Below are 25168 nucleotides of genomic sequence, written 5' to 3'. Positions count from 1 at the left end.
CGATCAATCCAACTTTGATTAGATTAGATAAAGCGATCAAATCTGAAATAACCTGTTCTTGTTTTTGTGTTGTTTCTTCTCAGCAGTTACTTTTCCTTTGAAACAGGGCCCTGGCAGAAAATCAGTCGCACCTTTAAAAAGTCTGCTGCTCTGAATTAACTGATAAAGCATATCTTTCATTTGCCCGTCTCTTAATTTGAATGCCTGGAGCAGAACTATTCCCACGAGCCGGTACTCTTTATCTGTAATGGGAAAGATCATTGTTGAGAAGGGAGATGGCACGTGCTTGCAGGCGCTGAAAGGCACTCGTCAATTAGACGGATTTCGAGTTTGTTTGTGCTGTGTGTTTTTTCTCTTCGTCTCAGTGGGATACACAGCTTATGACTGATAAGGCTGTGTTCGTACAAACTGCCACACGGCGCTCTGTGAAGTGACAGGCCGCCGCGGATGTGCGCAACAGAGGCATCGGCGCGGCGCGGCTGGATTCCTGTCGAGGAGACGTCTGAGACGCGTTCACTGTCTGTCTGCGTTAACCGACTTCACACGAGACGGGGGTGTTCTGTGCGCTGACGGTTTTACTTCTTGTTAGCAGAGACATCTACATTACGTGCCTCTTAATATAAATGTATAAACACACAAATCCCTCTGCAGTAACGCCAGGGTGAAGGAAATACTGTTATTTCTGATTCGCTTGATTTAGGCATGTTTTTTTTTTTATTATATTAAACACATGTTTATGTTCTGGGGAGAATGGATTCCTCGAAACTGAAAAAGTGGAGATTTGCACTGATATGCCACCATAGACTTACACTGTCCAACTTAATATGCCACTTTATAGCTTCCTCAGAGACCCAGATACATAAATCCAGATTAACTCAAAATGTCAGAAACCCGTTGACTATAGGTTCCTGGTGAATATAAAGTCTTGCTCAACCACAGTACAGGGTTTGTAATGTGTCCCCTTTAGGTGTGTCACTCAATCCAGTGGCCAGCTGCATGAAACCAAAAAAAGTAGTTGTCCTGTTCAGTCGGTGTTCTTGGTGTTTTCCAAACAGCGTCAGGTCTTGGAGGCAGATACAACACCAGGGGGAAGGAGTTGCGTTCTGCGATCCAGCTATTCTCTCCCCCCCTCCAAGCTGCAGCTCTTTGTCAATTGTCCTGGTTGTCCTCGTTGTGTCCCCATGACACTGCTGGCTGGGTGCGTCTCATGTGCGTTCAGTTGAGGATCCATAGTCCGGTTGCATATCCGTCTTCAGCACCGAGTCACTTAAGTGTTACATGCCGCAGCTTCTCCCCGAACTATTATTGTGTCGTTGAACTGGTATTTAGTCTTCAGTGTGTTGAGACGCTGTGTGCAGCAGCCTGAGACTCTGAGAACACTTCAGGGAAGAACTGAGGTCTCTAACACAACCCGCATCATGCCAGACAGGGCACGGAGTTTCTATAGAGTGATGTTTGAGCAAATCCATAGGAATCATTAACCAATCAAATCAGTCCTTGAAACTAGATGAGAAAAGCTTGGTGTGAAAGTTGAATTTGCTGCCAGAAGGGCTGAGCTTTGCAGGGACTGTCGATCACGATGGAACTGGTGAAACGGCATCTCTTTTACTGTGGTGAGAGACTGCAAGGTTGTTTTTTATACAATTTGCAGTAATTAATCCCTTTCAAGCTGGTAAACCTGGATTTCACCTGATGTTGCTGTTGCAGTTCTGTGGATTTGCCATTTATGAGTGTAATTTATGCGTTTTTGTTTCCAACAAGACCTTGATGTGTCACTTAGGTTTCCTCACCTCAAAGTTTTTGTACAGATTTGGATATTAATGTCTCACCCTCTGAAACTCACTTCATATAATCCCTGAAAAATGACATACTATATACAGTGTATTCATAATTCTCTCCAGGTATCTGGATAACAGATACAACTAAACAACTAAAAACCAGCTAAAACCCCCCCCCCCCCAAGATTTGTTTTCACAATAGCAGGTGTTATCGTCTATAATTAATTAAACATCATATTAAAATAAACTGCACATTGAACACCATATAGAGTTGTGCCTCTCAGATTACATTTTCATTTTTTTCAATCATTTAGTATGATGAACCCTTTTAAAAAATGTTCTTCCTGCCATTTCACTGCACTGCCTTCTTTTCTAAACTGATTGTGGAGGATTGAGCCGACTCAACGTGCTACAAATTGAACTCAGAATTGAGGGTTTCAAAGTTGTCTGGATCAGCCATTTCATTACTGAGCTGGTGCAGAATGCCGCTACACAACAGACATGTTTCCTGAGAAAATACTGAAAATACGATGGTGAAATTATGTTTGTATTCTTCTGAAGATGGAGTCAAGACACAAGTGAATATCATTAACAAAGCGATGATGCATGATGCTGTATCTGAACAAAAGTGTGTGTCAGGGATATTGAACTGAAAATGTGATTGAAAACTGTGGAAATTATCTATTTACACTAAATGCTATTTTTTTGTTTATTTCTATTATTGCTGCCTTGCAGGAGGTTGAGGTTTGTATATTTACATTCATATATGTGTGTGTTCAGATATTTTCCTTTACATTATATATTGCAATTGTCATTGATTGTTTTAAGTTTTTGAATAACCCCAAATGCTCTTTTTTATCCAGGAACCCGGAACATGGAACCCTGGCAAACCCTTTGACCAAGGTATGCTTGTATTCCAGTTCTATGTTCTCTACATACATTAAATTTTGATCTCATATAGATTACTTGAGTCTTACATTTAGTTGAACTGTTACAGCCAGTCCCTACTATCAAGTTAAGGGTCTGTAGATGTGGTTTTATCCTATTAAAAAGTGATATAACAGAATAATGAATTGCTCTGTTTGAATCCTTCAGCACAGAATGTCACAATCAATTAACTTACAGCTTAAAATAATAAGTGAATTGTGATTATGAACCAATGGGGGTAGTTATTGTTGCATGTTGTGTCACATGTTACCCTTTGAGATGTATGAACGCACATAGAGGTGTGTGTTTCTTCCTTGTTATGCCCCAAGATCCATACTTGAACCGGCATGTGTGTGAATGCGACGTTTGTGTCGTTTCTTAACTCCTGAAGAAGAGGCCGTAACACACCCAGCTTCAGCACGACGCACTTCCATCCCATTCGATCCCAGCACCGGGAGATAGCGCCCGGATAATCTGCAAAAGCCCGTTCAGGAATTACTGTAGAGTAAGTTCTCGAAGACAGAGGTCATGTCAGCGGCAGTGCAGCCCACATTACTGACAAGCCACCGCCAAAACCCGTTTTACTGCTAAGACCCGCTTAGTGCTGTGTGGGGCAGTAAGTCCATTAGGAGGAATTTCCAGTGATAGAAAGTGTTGTGAGCCCTGGGTATCTCCTTCCCTGCTGGTTTACAGAGGGAGGATCTGGCAACCAAAGCTGTTCTGTGTGATACGCTTTGCTTGTGATCTCATATTTTTAGTATTCAATTAGCTGAAGCGAAGACTTCAGATGGGAATTAATAAATGACCTTTATTTTAATCATGTAACTGGTTTGAAGATAAAACCTCACACCGAAAGAAGGGAGAGGTAATATTATCAATGTAGCTTCCTGTTTTTAGTCTGTTTGTCACATTATACCCCTGTAATCCCCGTGTTTCTGTAGCAATTGAAATTATTTCATTAGTAGCAGTGGTGGATTTCTGTCAATCAGCATTGAAAGCTGCGTCACATCTGGTTTAAAAAGCTTTTCTGGAGTTTGCTTGTTAGTCTAGTTAAGGAACATATAAATAATGAATATCAATGAATATACATTTCGAATGGAGGAACTGGGGCTGCGCTTTCTGATTTCAACGGGACATTTTCTAAAGCATCGTCGTTGTTTCAGATGTCCTACAGGAGTGATTTTCTCTCGAACGGTTGTGATGCAGGTGTCTGATGCCACCCACGATAAGACCATTGCTTGGCTAGACTGTAAACTCAAGTCACAGATAAAAGCTCATTTTAATCCTCCTGTCTAAGGTTATTGATATTTGCTTAATGTGGCATTTTGTCTGCTTCCATTTTTTGCCATTTTGTTCTGAGAGACACATGACATCTTCACCGTGAAACAAATCAAACAAAACTGAACCAGGGCTTCTGTTTTTAAGAAGTTCAAAGACGAGGTTGTTCTTAACACAGCAGCCTGGATCTCCGAGGCAGCCTGGATGAATGGATGTTTGCTTGAGCTGCAGATTAAATCTTTTTTTTCCAAGAGACCTGTGGGAACTCTGTGAAGCACTAATCTAAAAATGGATAATATTTCACACAATGTGGTTGTCTTTGACATTACTTTATCTGGCTCTTGATTCAAAAAAGAAATTTATCAGATATCCTTTTGTCCTTACTTTTAATGCACTTTGTATCAATTTCGTTTATTTTTTCTCTGTTTCGGATGGAGCTGTCTGACTCTAGTGCGCATCAGTGGCTTCCAGGCAACCCAGACTGGAGCTGATGAACTTTAACACACCTTTTCTATTTAATCTCACTTATTACAAATAGCAATAAGTAATTACATTATTAAGAAAAATAATCAGTTGAAAACAGAATTTAAATAATGGTTAAGTATTGTTAAGCATGTACTTTTATGTATTTCGTTTATTTACCTATAGTTTCAAAGTAGTTTTTTAGGTAAATTATTACATATCTGTGCGTATAATTAGACAACAGCTTAAATAATGACCAATTACCTAAATAGTAACTGTGCATAAATACATATACATTAGAAATTACAGAAACAAACAATGCCCACTTCATGCATGTTACCGAAAAATATATAGATGCAAGGTCTGTCAAGCTTTCCCAAAATATAGGGTTTTCCAGAATCCACTGGCGAAAGTGGGATCAAATAACACCAGGCTGTTTTCACTGGAGAGGTCAGAAACCACAGGGAATTTTATATTCATCAGGATTCTTCATTCTATTAATGTATTGCACAGCAGGGCGTTATATAATTTTAAGTGGACCAATACATGTAATACGAATAAAAACAAATGTATCTTGTCTGGCAATAACTTAGTTATTTTTAATGATGAATGACTCATTACGAATATTGACACGGAGAAGCCAAAACACCAGAGACATGAATGTATGTGCTGCTGCGATTTTTTTAAGCGTTAAATATTCACAAATTCTAAACATATTTCTGATATTGCAGTTTTGCCGATAAAGGTCACAGACAAATATTTTGGTATGCTGGGAAATAATCCGATTTATCCTAGGCATAATAATCAGATGATCAAAACCAGCAGCACAAACACAGTATTTATCACCTATTTGAATGCAAAGGGAGGCTCAAATGTGTCTGTGCATTTAAATTGTGAATGGTGTCAACTGCAATCTACTTTGGCTTCAAGTGAAAGGGTGTATATTAAAGCAATTGAACTCCTCATCCTGTGATAATGAGCAGCAGACAGTGAAGTAATAAAGGAAGATTGAATCTCGAGATCTGAACCAGTTGGCTAAAACGGTGCAGAAACTGTATAAAATTAACTACACGACACGTACATCCGAAAAAAATAATATAATACTCCCTCCATAGTCAATCGCTTTCTTCCTTGAAATACAGGGCTCAGTAATGTCAGACAGTTGTACAATATCTGCCGGCCAACGTCGCTCTTTGACATTTCTGAGTTGCAGAATGCAAACAAAACTGACTATTATGTCAAAACCACTATTTCCGCAGATCTGTAACAATATAAACACACACACAGCGCGATGGATTGTCACTATATTTCCCGACGCAATCCTGCATCGGCCTGATGTGAACATGCTGAACGCTGTCCCGATCCGGTTCAGCTCAGATGGGATAATGTATCCGTGTAAATTGGAGTTTAAAGAACACTGAAAAATAACAAAAACAACTTTGCGGACAGGTGAATCAATGATTTTTTCAGTTAAATAATACATAAATAAAAACATGACATGAGAAGTATAAAAGTACTACACAACACTGACATTCTTTGACTACTTTTACTCTGGTGTCATGTTTATTATTTAACTGAAGAACGCATCGATTGCCCGGCCCGTAGGGTCTTGTTGAGGCCCGTTCGAGGCTTTGATGATGGTCTTCTTGTCTGAACAACGGTTTTCAAGCTGTCTCTCCTCTTCATTCCAGCAGCTTCTTAAACATTGTCTGTTTTGCGCTCCTCCTCTGCACGCTTTGATCTGATTTTGAGATTGAAAGCAGTGGCATTGGCCTTCACTGTAGCAGGCTAATTGTACACACTGTGAGCTCTGTTACACATGGCTTTGTGTATCTTCTCTTCACTAAATATACTTCCTAATGGGGGGAGATTTTAGGCACACAATCCTTATCTGTTATATTCTTCCTCTGCCCTTTCCGACGCTCCCGGTTTGATCGACTGGTGAAATCAGTGGCTCGGGGTGGTGATACTTTGCATCGGATTTTCGACCTCGATTCAATCAGTTCGCCTCCTGCCGAGAGTTAAACGTTCCCCTCCAGTGCAGGGGGCAGTAGTTTCACAGCAGTTAATGACCTAAAACGCTAGTAAAAATTCCCCACTGTCTTATCTGCTTACGAAGAAGATCGCATATTTCAATCGACATTTAAAATAGATGTATAAATAATACTGAAGGCATTTTTATTTTATTTTTTCTGCAGAATGCATTGTAGGTTTTCATGTCTGCATCGTAATTATCGATTTTACTTTTCTGGTTCGGTGGTCAATTGTGAATATATACTATGATAAGAATAGTGAGTTTACTTACTTACTGGCATACTTACTGTACTGCCATCCAACAACAATTTTACCACTGAAATGCAGAAGGAAGAATGTAAATTTCCCATTTGGGTATTCATTATTCAAAGCTCATTGGGTACCGTGTGCAACCAAACACTATTACAAACAGCCGCATCGCTCTGTAATAGAGTTTTTTCATCTCCATGTTAATCTTGGTGTTTATGTTCTCCACCAGTGCATATTGAGAGAGTATTGCGTGTGAAATTGCATGAAAAACTACTGTATCCCACCTGGACTCTGCCAAAGACTGGGTTTAGGATATTTGTTTAAAATACTTATTAAATTGTAATGTGATTTACAGTGTAATGTGTTCTAACTGGATTCTGTGTTACTTCATTTAAAACGTAACTGAAGTCTTTTAATCTATTAGTATAAGTTCACATAGAGTGGAATTGCATATATAAAGTCCTATTTCTTACTGAGTTTTATTTGTCAGTGTTATTAAATGCAATTACAAAATATAAGTACAAAACAATACATTCTCTTGCAATTATGAGTTAACTTTCTTTTTATTCTTTGGAGCAAACACAATGAGTGTATTGTATAGGTATATGAGATTCTCTTTAATGAAATAAAGTAAATTAAACCTCCCAATTTGTTTGTGTTGCTGTTCCAGCGCTGGACCCTGCGAAAGACCCCTGCTTAAAGGTGAAATGTAGCCGCCATAAGACGTGTGTTGCCCAGGACTACCAAACAGCGAGTTGTGTTAGTCAGAGACGGATGACACACAGGTAAAGCACTTCGTCATACATGTTCAACCCTCACTGTAACTGTGTGCCCTTCTTTCCTCTATTCAACAACTAAAACGAAAGGTCACGATCTGTATACTGTGTCAGCCAGGGATATTATATGGACAGGGTGAGAATCAGTTTTGTCCACAGCAAAGAATGCTCTGATGGGCAGATCCCTAGTATGTCCATTTGGACAGTGCTTCATATGTATCTTCTAATAGCAATCTGAGGCTTACATATGTCCTCCGAGTACCACTAAAATGCAAATTCAAAAGTGCGCAGTCGGCAAGGAAAACCAAGCCCACAGACAAACAAAAAGAGAGAGAAGACAACCAGGACGGTCAGGATTCAAACACAGCAGCATCGCTCCTCTGTTTCAGGATGCATATGTAAGCCTGGAGTTGTCTCCTGACAACTGCTTGTTGCAATGTTGGACGTGTCCTCGTCTGAGAAGCGAGACCGCCCGTTCACAGGGGTGATATTTTTCAAGGGAACTTTGGTTTAATTTAGTACTTGTGTTCAGTTTATTGGCTTTTAAGGCAAGTAAAGAGGGCACTGCCTGTGAGTCCTACTGTCCTACACAACATTATATTCACCTTCTGTCCAGTTTGGGTCATTATGTTGCTGTAGGATGAACCCCTGACCAACTAGGCGTATACCAGAGGGTATTGCATGGTGCTGCAAAATGCTGTGGTAGCCGTTTTGGTTCAGGGTGCCACTCGCCGACTCTGGATCCAGCAAAAGAGCCCCAGACCATCACGCTTCCTCCAGTTCACAGTTGACAGTTGGTGTCACGCACCGAGGAACCATCCTTTCATACCCAACGGCATAAAAAAAACCTGCATGATATAGCAAAGATTTCAAATTTTGATTAATCGGTCCATAAGACCTTCTTCCAGTCTTCAGTAGCTCACTGACGGTGCTTCATGGTCCAGGCAAGGTTTTTTCTTATTTTGCCATCTCAGCAATGGCTTTCTTACTGCCACTCGACTGTCAAACCTGCAGCCCGAAGTCTTCCCTCCACTGTTGACACAGACTTGCTTACTTCGACAGGTGTTCAGCTGTGCTTGAAGCTGTTGTCTTGTGAGCCGCCTATCACACAAGCTGTTGACTCTCAGAAACTTGTCCTCTGATTCTGTTAAACTCTTCCTGTCAGAGTTTCCTCCAGTTTCCAAGTGCCTTTTGATTGTGTAGGAAACTGTACTTAAAAACTGTGCTTAAATAAAAACTGGAAAAATTGGGTGTTCTAAAACTTTTGACCGGTAGTGTATATATATATTTAAAAAAAGCCCCAGTACAGTGAAAGGTGACATCCCTCAATGGGGATCTGGTCCCCTGGGGTCACTAAAGATCCCATCACACGTCTCTACAGAGTGGCAGAGCTGACCTTGAGGTCTGGGCTCAATTCCAAATCAGGCTTCCTCAATTCAGCCAGCCTTAAACATCCCTCTTCAGTTTAATTGGCTTAATAAATCCTTGCTTTTGCAGTGGAGCGCAGTGAGCTGCTGGTGGGTTGGGGCCAGGGTGGGGAAACACCACGGTGGGCAATGGAGTTCATTTGCCTGCCAATGTTATGACATGGGGGAAGGATTTGTATTAGTAGCTGGTTCTGATTCGCATTTACCCAGAGAGCTGCAATGCCCTCTGGGAGGGGAGAGTACGATTGTGTAGCTCGGAAAGCGCTGTGTTCACGCACGCATAGGCAACTTCTCTGTCTTTTCCATTCCCTTCCTTCTCTCGATTAGAAGCTGGTGTCCCCCTGTTTGTGATAATGACCCCTTCTGTGTCTGGAAATCCTGGCGATGGGTCTCCAGTAGTCCCTCGCCTGTCATGTTGATCCCTTCGTGAGGTGTGGTAACCTATTCGTTTTAGAGATGTTTGCCTTGTGAGAGACATCTCTAACCACTGCTGTCAGTGGGGAGAGAGAGAGTGAGAGATTATTGTTTGCGGTGCTGAGAATGACACACAGGTTTTCCCTTCCCCTTCTACGGTAGATTATTTGATGTACGTGCAATACTGGTTTCCTATGAATATATGATATTTTTCTACCCTAATAATATCGTCAGTGTGCTGAATATACACCCTGACTATTGTCAAGTGCTCAGCCTGTTTTTCCTGTTTCTTTGTGGCCGTTATCAGCAACTGACTAGACGGCGTAACTGGCCCTAATTCAATCTAGTCAATACAGCACTGTGAGGTCATTGCGATCTGACTCGGGCATTACCAGTGCAGCTGAATGAAGAGTTTAATGGGCTAGTAAAAGACTAATGTATAGCGATGTGGCATATCCAGTCATTGCAGGCGGGTCATAAATGTGTCTGATTTAGGATGGCACAAACCTTAACAGACAGACTGCAATATCGGGGTTTCTCTTGTGTAGTTTTCTCTTTTGGTTTTGGGGGGATAACACATAAGGAACATAAGTTGTTGATACAGAAAGAAGGAACTTGTGACTAGTTAATCCGTCAAATGTGCTTGGTCAGAGAGGTTCCACACAGGAGAAGTGGATCCCGGCGAACCAGCAACACAGTGGATTGTATATCTGTTGGAGACACTTCGGGAGGTGGGACAGAGCAGTTTAATAATCCTGGGCCCGGGATTTGAGCCTGTCGTCCGGACGCTCGTTTGTGTGTTGCATTCTTGCATTTCCCTTTACAAAAGTACCGTTCTGCCCCTGATAAACAGATCCCTAGATGGAATCTGTATCAAGAAGTGACTGTTGGAGTCATGGACCCCAATTATCGCCAGCTCCTACATCTCCCTGATTTAACAAAAGAAAGCTGTGAATAAATACAATGGAAGGTCTTCTGAACATCTGCACATATTCTCAGTTTTTATTTTTACCCAGGCAGTGCAACAGTACCCAGCAGGTTTCAGTTAAAGTCTGTTCTTCCTATTTTCACGAGTGAAGGGAAGAAAAAAATACATAGAAGTCTGATTGGCACTATCAATCCTTCATATTTGCGTCCTTGCGTATGTGTTTGTTTGTCAGACTTCCTAAATAAACACAAAGACTGCGATTGTCTCACCACCATACTTCACTGCACTGACTTCCTCTGCAGCATTTGCAACGTTTGCTTACATTTCACTGTCCGAGTCTTCGGCCCAATTACTACAATGTTGGCAGGCGCAAATGGGTTGTAATTCCTTGCCAACTGAGTGAATGAATCAAGTTGTGTGTGTGAGGGTCCGTGGAATAACTGTGTAATAATGCTGGCTCCTGGACTGAGCAAACCTGCCAGCGCAGCACAAATCACGTTGATTGGATTGTTCTCATGCTTTCTGTCTGGCCTCTTCAGCAGATAATTTGTGGGAATTACTCCTGTTCAATACACTGAAACTGTGACACAGTCTGAACTGGCAAAAACAAAGGCCAGGGCAGTGGATGGCCTAATTTTGTTTGGCACATTTTACAAAGGTGCCCTCCTCATATTAAGAGGTGCTTTTGCCCACTGGACAGGAAATGTGCCTTTTAAAGGACTATTCTTCACCCTGAATTGATCTCTTCTGTGTTCAGATACTTGATTGTCCAGGTTTCTTCTGTCTATTGTCATCATCATGCTCCGAGGAGCACCTGAGTTGGATCCAATCAGCACATCAGTAAAACTCTTCACATATATTACACAGACACCCTCTTAATATGAAGAGCTGTTTTTAAATGAATTTGCTTCACATTGAATTCATATTTTCTTAATTCTGATACATTCATGTCTTCTATTTATCTTCATTGTCTTACCATTAGGAACACTAAGATTTCATCCAATAAAGTATATCCCTTAAAAGCACCAAATTACAACTCTTACTAACCAGCCTCTTACAGAACAGGAGCTAAACGGCAGTAGATTAGCTCAAAACTTTCCTGTTGGCTCTGGATGTGCTTCAGGCTGTTGTTAGGGCCTAAAACAGAGCAGACAACCTGCTGATGTAACACAATTGTGTGTGGTGTGTCAGGTAGCTCCCTTCAACACGGCAATGCAGTATCACAGTTCAGATGAAAGATTATTATTTAGATGATAGGTGACTAATTTGTACACCTGTATGTGTGATGATTTGAATGGTTAAAGTAGGTAGCTAATCTATTGATGCAATCCAAGACGGGAAACCTTGCTACAATATTCTGCAGCACACACCAATCTGTGTTTAATTCTTTCAGGGAGTTATTTCATTGAATAACCTTGAGTAATTGAATAATCCTTAGTTGTCTTATTATTTTTACTGTTATGTCTTTTTCTTTTTTGTAAACGTTTTTGATGTGATTCCTACGATTTACAAATAAATGTAAGAAGAATGAGGTCCCTTATTGAGCAGCTGTAAAAACGGTCTTGTGTTAGACCGGCACGCTTTGATACCTGACATCTGATGTGAAGCCACCTTGTGTCAGCCGAGAGGTTCCTCAGATGCCCTGTGCTAAAGGCTTGTAAAGACCGATCACAGTTCATAATATAGTGACAAGGCTTTTAGTCCCCTGGTTATGACTACTCAGTCAGTTCCACACTCAAGCTGTAAGTAAACACAACACAATTTGTTACGCAAAGTTGCTCGAGGCATCAATCCGCTGTATCTGCACACTGTTTAAGAATGTGGTATTCTGGGATATTCCTCTGGTATTTTTAAAAACAATAAAGTGACATGAATATCGTTTTGTGTGTTAAACAATTCTGCAGGTCTGGGTGAAAGTATTCACACTCTTGTCCTGAGACAATATTATTCTGATTCTTATTAAGTTATTAAGGGTGTGAGTAAATCTTTAAAATAAAACGATATTGTGGCAGTCAATCTTCACGCATTTCATTCAGAGGGAATGATCGCAGATTCCTCCCTCAGGCAGAATCAGTGTTTTAAGGAACTCCAAAAATACATTTCTGAGAAGTCAGAGTGGGATTTAAATGAAGTGTCTGTGAAACTGAAAGAATCCCAGACTAACACTGTTTCCATGCAAGGCCATGAATTCGCTCCACTACAATGGCGGCGGTTCAGATTTTCTACTGAACTCATTCATTTCTAACACAGGGGGGTGAGTACCTACATCTGCAGGCCCACAGCGTTGCTGCTCTATAGGGTATCATTTCGTTGCAGAAAAACAAAGAAAGCTTTGAGCAGGGTACTGGAAAAAGATGTATTGCAGTCACCTAAGCGCCCACTGACTCACACACATATCAGTTTTTATTCTCTTGCTGGAAATTCTCCAACTCTCTTGACATAAACAGAGCCAGCGAGGGGTCTGAGCCTCATAACCTACAACAACATGAACCAACTTGCCGTTTTCGGATGCAGCTTTGCAGTTTTAAAGCCACCAACAGTTATTCCATCTAAATATGGCAATGAAAGTTTCAGCTTAGCATGTTTATTTTGGGTATTATCTTCCACCTTGTGGTGCGTTTGAAACCAGGAGTTAATAGGTACCTAATATTGAAATTATAGAAATGTAGGTATTACTAATAATATTAGGCCTTTTTAATGTGGTGCAAAAGTACGATTGGACATGACATGGGGCTTTCTGAAAGTGAACGCATCAGAAACATAGTTTTCTGGAACGGAAAGCTGACGAAAGCCCCACAGATCAGAAATTGTAGCACACTCGGGCAGAAAATAACATTGATTTGCTTATAGGGACCGACTGAAGTTCAGTGATCTGAGAGCCCAACAGAAATGAAGGTCAGAATACGTGCAGTGATGCTATCAGACGACATTTTCCCCAAACTGCCCCAAACCGAGTCTGTTTTGAAAGTCTGAAATCTCAGGAGCGCTGGTTTCTGAAGGTTGACTTTGGGAGTATTGACTGGAAGCCGGTCTCTGTGGTTCTCTCTGCTCTGCAGGCTGCGGCACTGAGTGTGGGTGTGGATCAAATTGTAGTTACCAGAGAAACTTTTTACTTTTATTCTGCAAGTATAATACATGTTACTGTCATCTTTCTTAATTCAGTTTCTTAATCTTTATTGAATTTATAAACAAAAGATTCTGTTCAATTAATAAAAAAGTTGTTAAAGCCACAAGAATGCAAGCGTTAAAAGCAGTATGGAGTCGGATTATTATATTTTTAATCATTTTTTATAATTTTCCATTATAATTGTGATTAAAATAATTGAGCTCAGAACTTCTTGGCTCACATTCCTCCAATTAAAATTCCTCGAACAATTAAAAACATTTCTCTAACTGTTCAATAAGTGGCATCAAATCCCTTTTCCCAGAGGCAGCGTCTGAAATGCCCAAGAATTGGATTCCCTCAAGAATGAGCGCCTGCGACTCCCTACAGTGCTTCCACGCGGCCGATGAAATTAAGAAACAGCAGCAGTGCGTCGTGGATTATCAGTCAATCACTGCACTTTAATTAGAGTATTGCTGTGAACGCAGGCTCATGCAGGTGCCCAGTTTATATGTCTGAATCGAGACCCCTGGCTTTAGTTCTCGTTCGTGTCCTTTCGTCTCACTGGTCTGGAGACGTGTCCCGGTCCTGTGTGTTGTTGGACAGAGCTCTCAGGAGTGGGACCAGTACTTCAGTGTGCGTGTGTAGCGTGTTCAGGGCTCCCCGTAGCAGCGTACATGTGGGAAATAACGTTGACCTTTGCGGCACTTACAATTCATTTAAAAGCTCCTCGCAAGAATTATGTATCAGTTGTGTTTTTTTTGGGGGGGTTTTCTACTACTTTTCAAAGATCAAACATCCTACAAGGATTTAATCATCTTCTATAGAGTGGCACTTTTAGAGAGGGCTGATATGAAATCAACAGTGCAGGACTCCAGACCTGCCTCGCTTCTCCCAGCATCTTCTCTCAGACACTTGGCAGCTGCTGCAGTATTTTAATAACTCGTTTCTCGAGAACAAGTTCAAGATCAATGTCAATATCGAAAGTCCCCTACATGCTTAGCAGTGCTTTTTAATTTGATCAGCTCCATGTTCTGTCAATACATTGATTATTTGAAAGAGGTTAAGTACCTTCCAATTATTTATTTAAGGTCCTCTTAGTCTGTGGAAGTGAAAAGCTTTTTTAGATATAGGCTCATATACACTCACCTAAAGGATTATTAGGAACACCTGTTCAATTTCTCATTAATGCAATTATCTAACCAACCAATCACATGGCAGTTGCTTCAATGCATTTAGGGGTGTGGTCCTGGTCAAGACAATCTCCTGAACTCCAAACTGAATGTCTGAATGGGAAAGAAAGGTGATTTAAGCAATTTTGAGCGTGGCATGGTTGTTGGTGCCAGACGGGCCGGTCTGAGTATTTCACAATCTGCTCAGTTACTGGGATTTTCACGCACAACCATTTCTAGGGTTTACAAAGAATGGTGTGAAAAGGGAAAAACATCCAGTATGCGGCAGTCCTGTGGGCGAAAATGCCTTGTTGATGCTAGAGGTCAGAGGAGAATGGGTCGACTGATTCAAGCTGATAGAAGAGAAACTTTGACTGAAATAACCACTCGTTACAACCGAGGTATGCAGCAAAGCATTTGTGAAGCCACAACACGTACAACCTTGAGGCGGATGGGCTACAACAGCAGAAGACCCCACCGGGTACCACTCATCTCCACTACAAATAGGAAAAAGAGGCTACAATTTGCACAAGCTCACCAAAATTGGACAGTTGAAGACTGGAAAAATGTTGCCTGGTCTGATGAGTCTCGATTTCTGTTGAGACATTCAGATGGTAGAGTCAGAATTTGGCGTAAACAGAATGAGAACATGGATCCATCATGCCTTGTTACCACTGTGCAGGCTGGTGGTGGTGGTGTAATGGTGTGGGGGATGTTTTCTTGGCACACTTTAGGCCCCTTAGTGCCAATTGGGCATCGTTTAAATGCCACGGCCTACCTGAGCATTGTTTCTGACCATGTCCATCCCTTTATGACCACCATGTACCCATCCTCTGATGGCTACTTCCAGCAGGATAATGCACCATGTCACAAAGGTGGAATCATTTCAAATTGGTTTCTTGAACATGACAATGAGTTCACTGTACTAAACTGGCCCCCACAGTCACCAGATCTCAACCCAATAGAGCATCTTTGGGATGTGGTGGAACGGGAGCTTCGTGCCCTGGATGTGCATCCCACAAATCTCCATCAACTGCAAGATGCTATCCTATCAATATGGGCCAACATTTCTAAAGAATGCTTTCAGCACCTTGTTGAATCAATGCCACGTAGAATGAAGGCAGTTCTGAAGGCGAAAGGGGGTCAAACACAGTATTAGTATGGTGTTCCTAATAATCCTTTAGGTGAGTGTATATATATATATTATAAAACATAATTTGAGAAACAGTTCCAGATTGTGTGTGACTGAGTGTGCATTTGTTTATTTCTTTAATGATATTCAGCAAGACGTTTGACTACTAGTAATACTGTCAGCTGTCACACGAACAGAGGCGAACGTTTTTGTTTTGGTATGAAATATAGAGGCCTGTGTCTTTTTTTTAACGGTAAGCAGTTTTTCCTGCCTGTGGTTCCAGACAGAGGCAGCGCTGTGTACTGATAGACTGATCGCTGTGTTGTACGAACACCTAGCATATGTTTCTGTCTGCCTTGTGAAAGGTGCTTATGAAACTCAAAGTTTTATTACACACTTATGAGAACTGCACTATTAATATTGCCCTGATCTGTAAATCACAATCCTGTCGTGCTTCATTAGCCGCTCACACTCTGCTAATGTACACAACGAGCAAAGTCCCCAGTGTGTCGGGAGGATTGATTATATTCGATTTCATTTTTCAGTCTGGGTCTAGTGGCAGAGCAACCATTAGTCGTAAAAGAGTCGCCGGCTTTGACAGACTCAGAAAAACACAAATCGAAACGTTTTTATATGTTCTTAGCCAGATTCTTTGCACTTAGGAGAACCAATGACGTTACAACCACACAATCGTGATGTGTCTGTCTGTCTGTATGTATTATTTTGTTTTTGGGTCTCTGAACAGCTGTGTGATTGTCCTCTGGGTGAACAGGACGCCTCTGTATTAAACCTGCCGTCCGTAATTCCCCGGTATTCGTTGACGTGCAACCAGAAGATGCATCCACTGGCAAACACTTTTTGAAGATGGCAAACACTTAAGTTGCTGTTAAGAGGAAAGGATGAAGAAGCCCGTTTCAGATCCGATGAATCATTGACAATGTTGTTTTTGTGTGATGCCATGCAGTCGTTTCCCTTCTGCTCGCACTGTGTAGAACCGGATCATTGAGTCAAACTGCAGAGAGGGTTAGTAGGAGGGTTATTAGAAGAACGCGACACTCGATTCTTCTGGCCACTTTGTGTACAAGTTTGAAAACAAGTTGAAGTTTATTTTGAGCAGGAATACAAAAGGAGAGTTTGTTTCAGAAATTCATTCAAGACACATTTCATGTGAAAGACCGTGGAAATGTATGTTTGTTATTGTTTTTACATTATTATTTTCAGGGAATAATCCTTCTGTGTCTCAGCATGGTTTCGTTGCTTTTGTGTAGTAATCTGTTTTGGGGGCATTTGGCAGTGAATATGGTGTCTCTTATTAAGCCAATCAGGAATGATAAACCTGAAAACTCCCATGGAGAGAGATCCCAGAGGGCCACGGTGTCTTCTGGTTTTATTTCCAACTGGAGCTCTCCCAGTCTCGCATTTTATTGAGCTATTTTCCTAATTAGACGTATTTAAAATCAGTGGCTTAAAAGGTTTCTTCAATCAAGGTACGCTGCTTGAAATATAATTTGCAACGCGGTGAGAGAGGCTTGAAACTCATCCAATTAATCAATTAGTCACACCAGTGAGGAAACTGGGAGCTGGGTTGGGGGGAACAAAGCTTAAAGACTGTGGTGTGGCAGTAGTGTTTGATCCAAAGTAAAATCTATTTTTCTCCTCCTTTTCAGTATGAAAGAAGGCGGTATTGCCCAGAAGCCGGCGTCTTTGAAATGCAAGCAGTGCCCAGTGGTCCACCCGGCCCCAGTCTGCGGAACCGACGGACACACGTACTCCATCAAGGTGACGACCGAACATGTTACGTGGTTTAGGTTTAATGGGATCTGTAACAATGCACGGGAGTCCGGGATGCATTAATGATATAAAATCAATATCCACTGCTGTGCAGATCTTTCACAATTCTCACAGCATCACTCTGCATGAAAATATGTGTTTTTTAATCCCTAAAGAGGAGAGAAGAATGATTAACAAGTACCATGATAGTCACAGAGTCTATACAATGAATACAAAGAAGGAAAACTGAACGGGTCCATGGCCCCCGACCCAAGAGAATACAAATCAATAGCTTGAGACTCAAAAGTCATGAGTTATCAATGTTATCAAAGTTACCTCACCAATATTTAAATATGACAGTTAATGACAGTTATTTGCTAATAGCAAATAAAAGCCATACGAATCCAAATCTCAACTACCATGTAATAAAGGTACATAATTTACTGTACAATGGCACACAGTATTGGATAATCAAAAAAACTGGCAAAGAAAACGTGTCCATATTAGTCCTGAGACGGTTATATGATCCACACATTCAGGAAACACTCTCTCTTTAGCCATGACCCGAAAAGGAACCGACACAACACAGAGACAGGGCGGGGAAATCGCATCCCTCAATTAGCAAATTTTTAACACATTCCTCTGTTTCTGTGGGATACCTGACACTTGCCTAAAGGGGAATCAACCCCCTTATCAGAAGAAAACAAGCCACCCCTGCCTATCAGAAGATAAGCGCTGACAGGCTGGGTTCATCCCAGTGCATGAACGCGTTTCCTCCCCAGTGAGAGAGACTCACAGACGGCACATCTTCCTCCAGTGCTGCAGCATATGGTGGGAGTAGGTGTATCAGAAATGTGTTTTAATTCGTCTGTCTTAGTGTGAGACGTGTCTGTGAGTGTGTTTGTGTTTGTTACATTTATTGCGCTCCGATTTATTCAGCACGTAAGCTTTGTGTAAGTGGGAGGCAAAGCCTTCAAGTTGATAAATATTGATAAATATAAGGTAAGTGCTGTGACCAATTAATAATTTTATCATCATCATCATCATCATCATCATCATCATCATCAACATCAGCCTTTATCAATCCACTGCTGGACGAAGGCTCCCCAAAAGTGTTTCCACTTGTTTGGATGGACAAAGCAGCCAAGCTTGTGATTTTATCTTCTAGGTCTTTTTAATCTCTTGAGATCCATCCATAGGGGTCCACATTTATTAATTATATATATATATATATATATATATATATATATATATATATATATATACAGTATGTGTGTTAGTGCTACAAATACCTGGGAGCTTTTCGTCCAGATGGATTCTGTCCTTTAAAATGGGTTTGGCAAGATATCCTATCAAACGGTGATTAATTATAGCAGAGGAAATATCAGTGCGAGTCACACAGAGATCTCCCAGTGAGTTTTGGCTCTGAATACGTTTCTTTGCTATTTATACCATCAAAAATACACCTTTTGTCTGTTACTGTTCTGGGACCCTTCGACACAAAACCAGACATTCGTGGTTTAATTTTACAACACAAAGCAACACCCGCTGATAACAGGCATCGTCTGCTTTTAACATTTATTTTAGCCATTCCTGCTTGTCTTTATAGCGGCAATTAATGAATCACGCGTTTATTAACGATTGCTTTCAGTTACAATGACACTCTTTCAGCTGCAGTCAGGTGATACACGGCAATTAAGAAGTCAGTAGTCAGTCAGTAAAGAGAGTTGTTGACAGCGCAAGCCATTAGCCAAAAGAATTAGAATAACTTTCAACAGTTTGCTAGTGAAGACAACATGGAAATCCCAGATTCAGTGGAATGTTAGTAATGCCTGGCTTTCTGAGGGTCAGACGGTCAGTGGGTCACATATACAGTATTTTAATTTGTTTGTTTATTTGTTTGTTTTATTTAGCCTCAGTAGCCCATGCTCTGCACAAATGCTCGAGAGTATGGTTGGTTACTTGTTGAGAAATTCTTGCTTTCAGCCCTAAATTCGCAACGAGAAAACACTGATTCCTAGAGAGCTGTACTGCTTGTTTATTTGTGTTGTTTGTGCCGTATCTGTTACAATCGTCCACTGACGTTACTGACGGCCACCTAAACAACGAGGGCAAATGAGAGCGAACTTAAGGAGCCACTATCGGTGGGATTATCACTAACTTAAAGGATTTAGAAATACATTTATTCCTCTGATGCAAGTTTATTGGCTTTAGGCCGGGCTATTGCTCCTGCTGTCAGATGTGGACTCGAGCGTCAGTCTAATAGATATCGTCTGAAAGAGGTTTTACCCAGGAGCGTGGCTGAGAGCTGTCCGGACGCCAGTGAAAAATGCTTTAGGAGATCAGACAACTACTTTGTTCAGATGTCTAATGGCAGGAGGAGATGGGGACTGTCATTTTGTGAAAGGATTATCCTTTTCCATGTCACAAATTCAATCTAGAAATATATATATAGAGAGAGAGAGAAAGGGAGAGGGGAAAACATTCTGCATTGCATATCCTGACATAAGAGCACTCAGTTATCTCAGTTCTGTGATTTGTGAAGTTATAAAATAAACTGAGCATCTGTTTACTGATTATAATAGCAATTTACTGACATGGAGAGTGTGGCTCAGTGTTTTAAACCTCAGTGCTTTACTGGAAGCTCACAGAAAGATTTCACTGTCGGTCCCAGATAAGTGGAAAATAGCAAACATTTCGATGCATTACCTTTTCAAACAAAACAAAGCACTGGACTTTGTGTCACGTCTATCTTTTCCTTTCTTTGTGGTAGGTGGTATGTGTGTTTGCGGGGGAGTTCTTGTACTTGAATCCGATATTTCTTCTGAAATGTATTCCAGGCATTTGTGTCCTATTTTTTGTTGACAGGTACATCTAAAAGTTAACCTCCCTAAATTAAAGGTGACCTATTAGACGTTGTAGGTTTTCTTTTCCTCGTCTCTTGTCTCCCCTACATATATATATATATATAATTTCTGTATCCTTACTGACTCACTAATCCTATTTTTCTATTATTTTCTGATGTTTAATAAGTGCAAAGTTATATGAAGATAAATCAATTAACACGAGAAGATTTTGTGATATCTTTATCTCATGTTAAATGATTTATTGATCCTTCGTGATAATTTTCTGCTTGAGCCCACACTCAGTAATGGAGCCCGACATTTCCCGGGATAATTATTAACTGTCTTTTCGGCTGGAATGGAAATGGCGATGATCGTAGGCAACAGCTATCAACTCATAGCCAACGCTTCTGTTTTCTTTTGTTTTCTTTCAGTGCAAACTGGATTACCAAGCATGCATTTCAGAAAAACACATCTCAGTGAAATGTCCCGGGCGTTGTCCGTGCCTCTCGAATCGCTCGAAGAACAAAGTGGAAAAGAAGGGTATGTACTGCGGATTACTCAGCTTCCTTACAGACAGTTTGTCAAAATCACACGTCTACATATCACCCCACATAACCAGTGCTTACACAAATTCAGTGTGTACATACATCTTACGAGTGTGAATAGTTACACACCAGTGATCACAATCCAGGCATCCCTTTAAAAATCCTATTGATAATGCAATAATGGGATGTAGACCATCAACAACAGATACAGAAAACCTGGTAGCAATGAAAACAAAAGTGGCAGAAACAGAGAGAGGAAAGAAAACACTTTAAAAACTGATTGTCGTGTCTAAGGTTAATTGCTTCCTTACCAGCATTTAGTCACAATACAAAAGGAAACAGGAAAGAACTGTATTTGTAGTTTATGAGAGAATGAATGAAAATATGAATGTATGTATGTATGAAATATATCCTGATTCTTGCATATTAACATCTGGTCATCAGTGTTTAATTGAACCTCCCAACTCTGGTGTGCATTTATTTTATTCCCTTCAATCTATAGTGTTTCTTTTCCATTCAAATGACATCTGGTGTTGTGCATTTCCAAGTGTCTGGGCTTTCTTTTACTTACAAAGAGATTCCTATAGACTTTTCAGCCGACAGTGAAATTTTTTAGACTAATTGGGTTAGACTGTTATCTGAGTTGATGCTTTCTGTGAGACCGGGCAGAGACAACGCGTAGGAGTGAACTGAAAAGAAATACGCAAGCCGGGAGATGTGTGATTAAATATTTTGTGTTTTTCAAATGTCGGCTTATTTATAATCAATGTCCGAGTATGGTGAAGTTGTTTTAATTGAGCTGGGATACTGGATATATATATATAGAGAGAGATCTGCAGATACCTGTCCATGTATAGAAACCCTATGAGCATCCTGTAACTATATTGTAGTTATTGTTCCATAAATTACTCGAAGCAGAATGGCAGCTGCATAAAGCATTTTTTTGACAAGACTAAGGATGGCTTTGAAGGATGTATCAATGTCTAATACTAGCTGCTAAAAGGTTGAAAGCTGACTAAAATAAAGGATATCCTTGATGAAAACGCTTTTCTAAGTCAGTGTGATACTGATGTGTTTCCAGTGGCACTCAGATAAAGGTGTATGAGTGTTTGGATCGATTTTATTACACATGGGTCACAATCCCACATCTTCCTGCAATAAAAGTGATGCGTCTGTGTTGTGTTATGAATGACTGACCCAGAACATTCCTCTCTCTGTTCTCCAACGTTGGAGTTTCCATATGTATATTTAAAGTATGTGCGATATACCCCAGTCTGTTGTTGCTTGTCTGTTTGTTTGCCTGGGACAATGTTCATAATCTAGAAGTTCTTTCCTACTTTTGGGGATCAGGGTGTGTGTGTCAAAAAGCAGTGATTCTGGCACATAATTGGTTTTAAATGATTAGTTATAGGTTTGCATTTAAATGGAGGACAGTGCTAATTGACTCATTATTGAGCCGCATTGAGACACTTTGCCTCTCCAGGTGTTTCCTCACAGGGTACAGAACGACGTGACGCTTTTAAAGTAATTGGTGTCAAGAATGTGTTTTTCTGTCAAACGTGTTCACATGTGGTAGATTTATAGCATGAGAATATATTATTTGTACAGAATCAGCGGTTATTTAATCTGTCCTGGTCTCGATGGCTGGTTTGTGATGCGACTCCTCAGTACTCCTGATTGATGGAGCTGCACTCGCTCCCCAAAACACTGGTGTCTGATTCTCGACAGATGGAATTAAATTCCTTTGAGTCGAGATGTTATTAAGCTCAAATTTACGCTTCACCAGCTCTGTATGGTCTATATTAAATACGGCTTATATTAAACCTTCACTTCCCGAGTTTTTTTCTCCTTTTTTGCCTGAAATATAACTTACCTTTGTGATTTGCATAAATGCTTCGCAGGAGTTTCATAAAACACGTTGTGAAACTTATTGAAGTTATTGATATTGAACAGAGGGAGAATATTAGTCAAGAATATCGTTTTAGCATAAAATCACGATTATAATTACTATGACTAGATAAGGGTGTTGTTCTGAGTGAAATCAGAAAGACAGAAAGTTTATTCTGCATAGACAACATACTTCTCTGATAGATGAGTGAATACAACCACCTGATGTTGAAAATGCTGTAAGAGTTCGAGGGAAAATATTTATCTATCTATCCATCTATCTTTACCTTTATGTTTATCCTGAGAGGAATGATTCATAACTCTATTACAACCCCCTCCTGAGAGCTCAGGGAGAAGAGAAGATCAGAAATTACTGGCCGGGAGCGATTCTTGTGTTGTGATCAGGGAGTAGCTAATCAAAGCCTGTGCGTTCCCTTGTTCTTTGACATGGACAACACTGAAACTCTGACCTGCCTGCCCAGCATCAAATTAAAACCACATCATGGCACATTTGCATGAGGGAACAGGGAACACCGTGTCAAACACAAACCCACGAGAGGTTTGGCAAGTGCTATTCACGGTTGACCAGTGGGTCAAAGTTTAGATTTCGTCTGTGCTTGAGTTTGCCAGGTTTGGACTGCTGGGTTAATGAGGATTTGTTTTGGGCCAGGACTGTGTTTGACCTGTAAGTTCCTGCTGCAGCTCAGTAACTGCCATTCCTCGAACCGTTGTGTGAAAGGATGCACACAGTTAGAACATTTGAACATGAGACAGTGTCCAATGGAGAGGAGCCCATTCGCCCCATCGTGCTCATTTGGTGTCCATTAATAACTAAGTGATCAAGGATCCTATCCAGTCTGTTTTTGAATGTTCCCAAATTGTCTCTTCAGCCACATCGCTGGGGAGTTTGTTCAGATTGTGACGCCTCTCTGTGTGAAGAAGTGTCTCCTGTTTTCTGTCTCGAATGCCTTGAAGCCCAATTTCCATTTGTGTCCCCGGGTCCGTGTGTCCCTGCTGATCTGGAAAAGCTCCTCTGGTTTGATGTGGTCGATGCCTTTCATGATTTTGAAGACTTGGATTAAGTCCCCACGTAGTCTCCTCTGTTCCAGGGTGAAAAGGTTCAGTTCCTCAGTCTCTCAGTAGGACTTTCCTTCAGACCTGAAATAAGTCTGGTTGCTCTCCTCTGAACTGCCTCTAGAGCAGCGATATCTTTCTTGAAGTGTGGAGCCCAGAACTGTCCACAGTATCCAGATGAGCTCTAACTAGTGCATTGTACAGTCTGAACTGTACGCTTTGTAACGCAGACAAAGCTGTGACATGCACTGTAAATGAATAAATAAACATAAACCACATAAACCAGAAAGAGAATACATATCTGTGTTGTTTATCATGTGTTCTCCTGTCACTTCCCCGGCACACAGACTCAGCTGTAATGTGTGTTAACATGATGGATTGTGTGAGCGCCGTTTCTCACACACCAGGAAGCCCCGAAAACATATTTTCACCTGCAGCCGTCAGCAGATATTGCGTCTGAGATTCGTGCGAGAAGCATCACATCATATTGTTTTATTATTGATCTGATCCTGGGGGTCAGTGCAGTAATGTGTCGGATCTGGCGAATGTCACATCGAGGGTTCGTCATTGTCAGCGTGGTCGACTGCACACATCATTGTCCAACAACTACGGCATGCCACTGTTTCATTTCCTATTCCACACTGAGATTGTGTCCTTTTTTCATGTTATATTTGTAGCTACATCTACTTAAACTTCTTCATCTGTATCTTCCTATCGATCTATATTCTGTTTGTTCTACTGGCTTTCCTGTCTAAGGTCGTCAATGCAAATTTCCATTGTGTAGAATTGTCTGAGTTTGAACTTTTCGGTTCAGTTTAAGTTGTTTACTAAAATCAGAAATTTGAGCTCATGAAAATGGAATCAAAAGAAAGGAATCTGTTAATCATTGTTGACAGGCAAACGAGAATGAAATATGAATAATGAAGTTAAAGATTGCAATTGAAGCTACAGATCTTTAACTAATGTATGATTTTATAGTTCGCTCAGTAGGCAGCACAAATGTAACGTTGATGATACTAATGTGATTAATGTGTGTAATTGTTAATACACTGCCAGCTGTGGGAGAAATAGCAGTTGATAATAAAGACATGTTTTACACTTTATTGTTCATTCTGCATTCGAGCACAAACACACTCCACGCAGACTGACTCGGCGACTTGTCACTTTGGTTAGATCTTTAATTGTTATCTACAAGAAAGGCGTAGGACGTCTTTGTAAAAATAAGAAGTGCAATGTTATAGGAAAATGTGATTTAATACCATTATGCTGACGGTACAGTAGTTTCCCAAGCAAGGATTCATTGTTGTTTAGTTGTAGTCAAAGTTGTAGTCATGTGTAGTCAGCACATGTCGCTTTCATTGTCCAT

At 40.7% G+C, this 25168-nt stretch overlaps 1 protein-coding gene across 2 annotated transcripts in view; it reads left to right on the top strand.

Annotated features, from left to right (window-relative positions):
- The window catches only part of spock3 (SPARC (osteonectin), cwcv and kazal like domains proteoglycan 3), a 60788-nt gene that overhangs the window by 22039 nt on the left and 13581 nt on the right, over nt 1-25168 (top strand). For both annotated transcript variants that reach the window (XM_066718060.1, XM_066718061.1), the window contains exons 3-6: nt 2642-2681; nt 7399-7513; nt 17348-17459; nt 20728-20836. In XM_066718060.1, the coding sequence (XP_066574157.1) occupies nt 2642-2681; nt 7399-7513; nt 17348-17459; nt 20728-20836 (376 nt within the window). The remainder of the gene's footprint in view (nt 1-2641; nt 2682-7398; nt 7514-17347; nt 17460-20727; nt 20837-25168) is intronic.

Source organism: Amia ocellicauda, chromosome 12 (genome assembly GCF_036373705.1).
Source record: "Amia ocellicauda isolate fAmiCal2 chromosome 12, fAmiCal2.hap1, whole genome shotgun sequence".
NCBI classification, from domain to species: domain Eukaryota; kingdom Metazoa; phylum Chordata; class Actinopteri; order Amiiformes; family Amiidae; genus Amia; species Amia ocellicauda.
The sequence above is the reverse complement of the archived record's forward strand: the minus strand, read 5'-3'. Positions and strand labels throughout refer to the sequence as shown.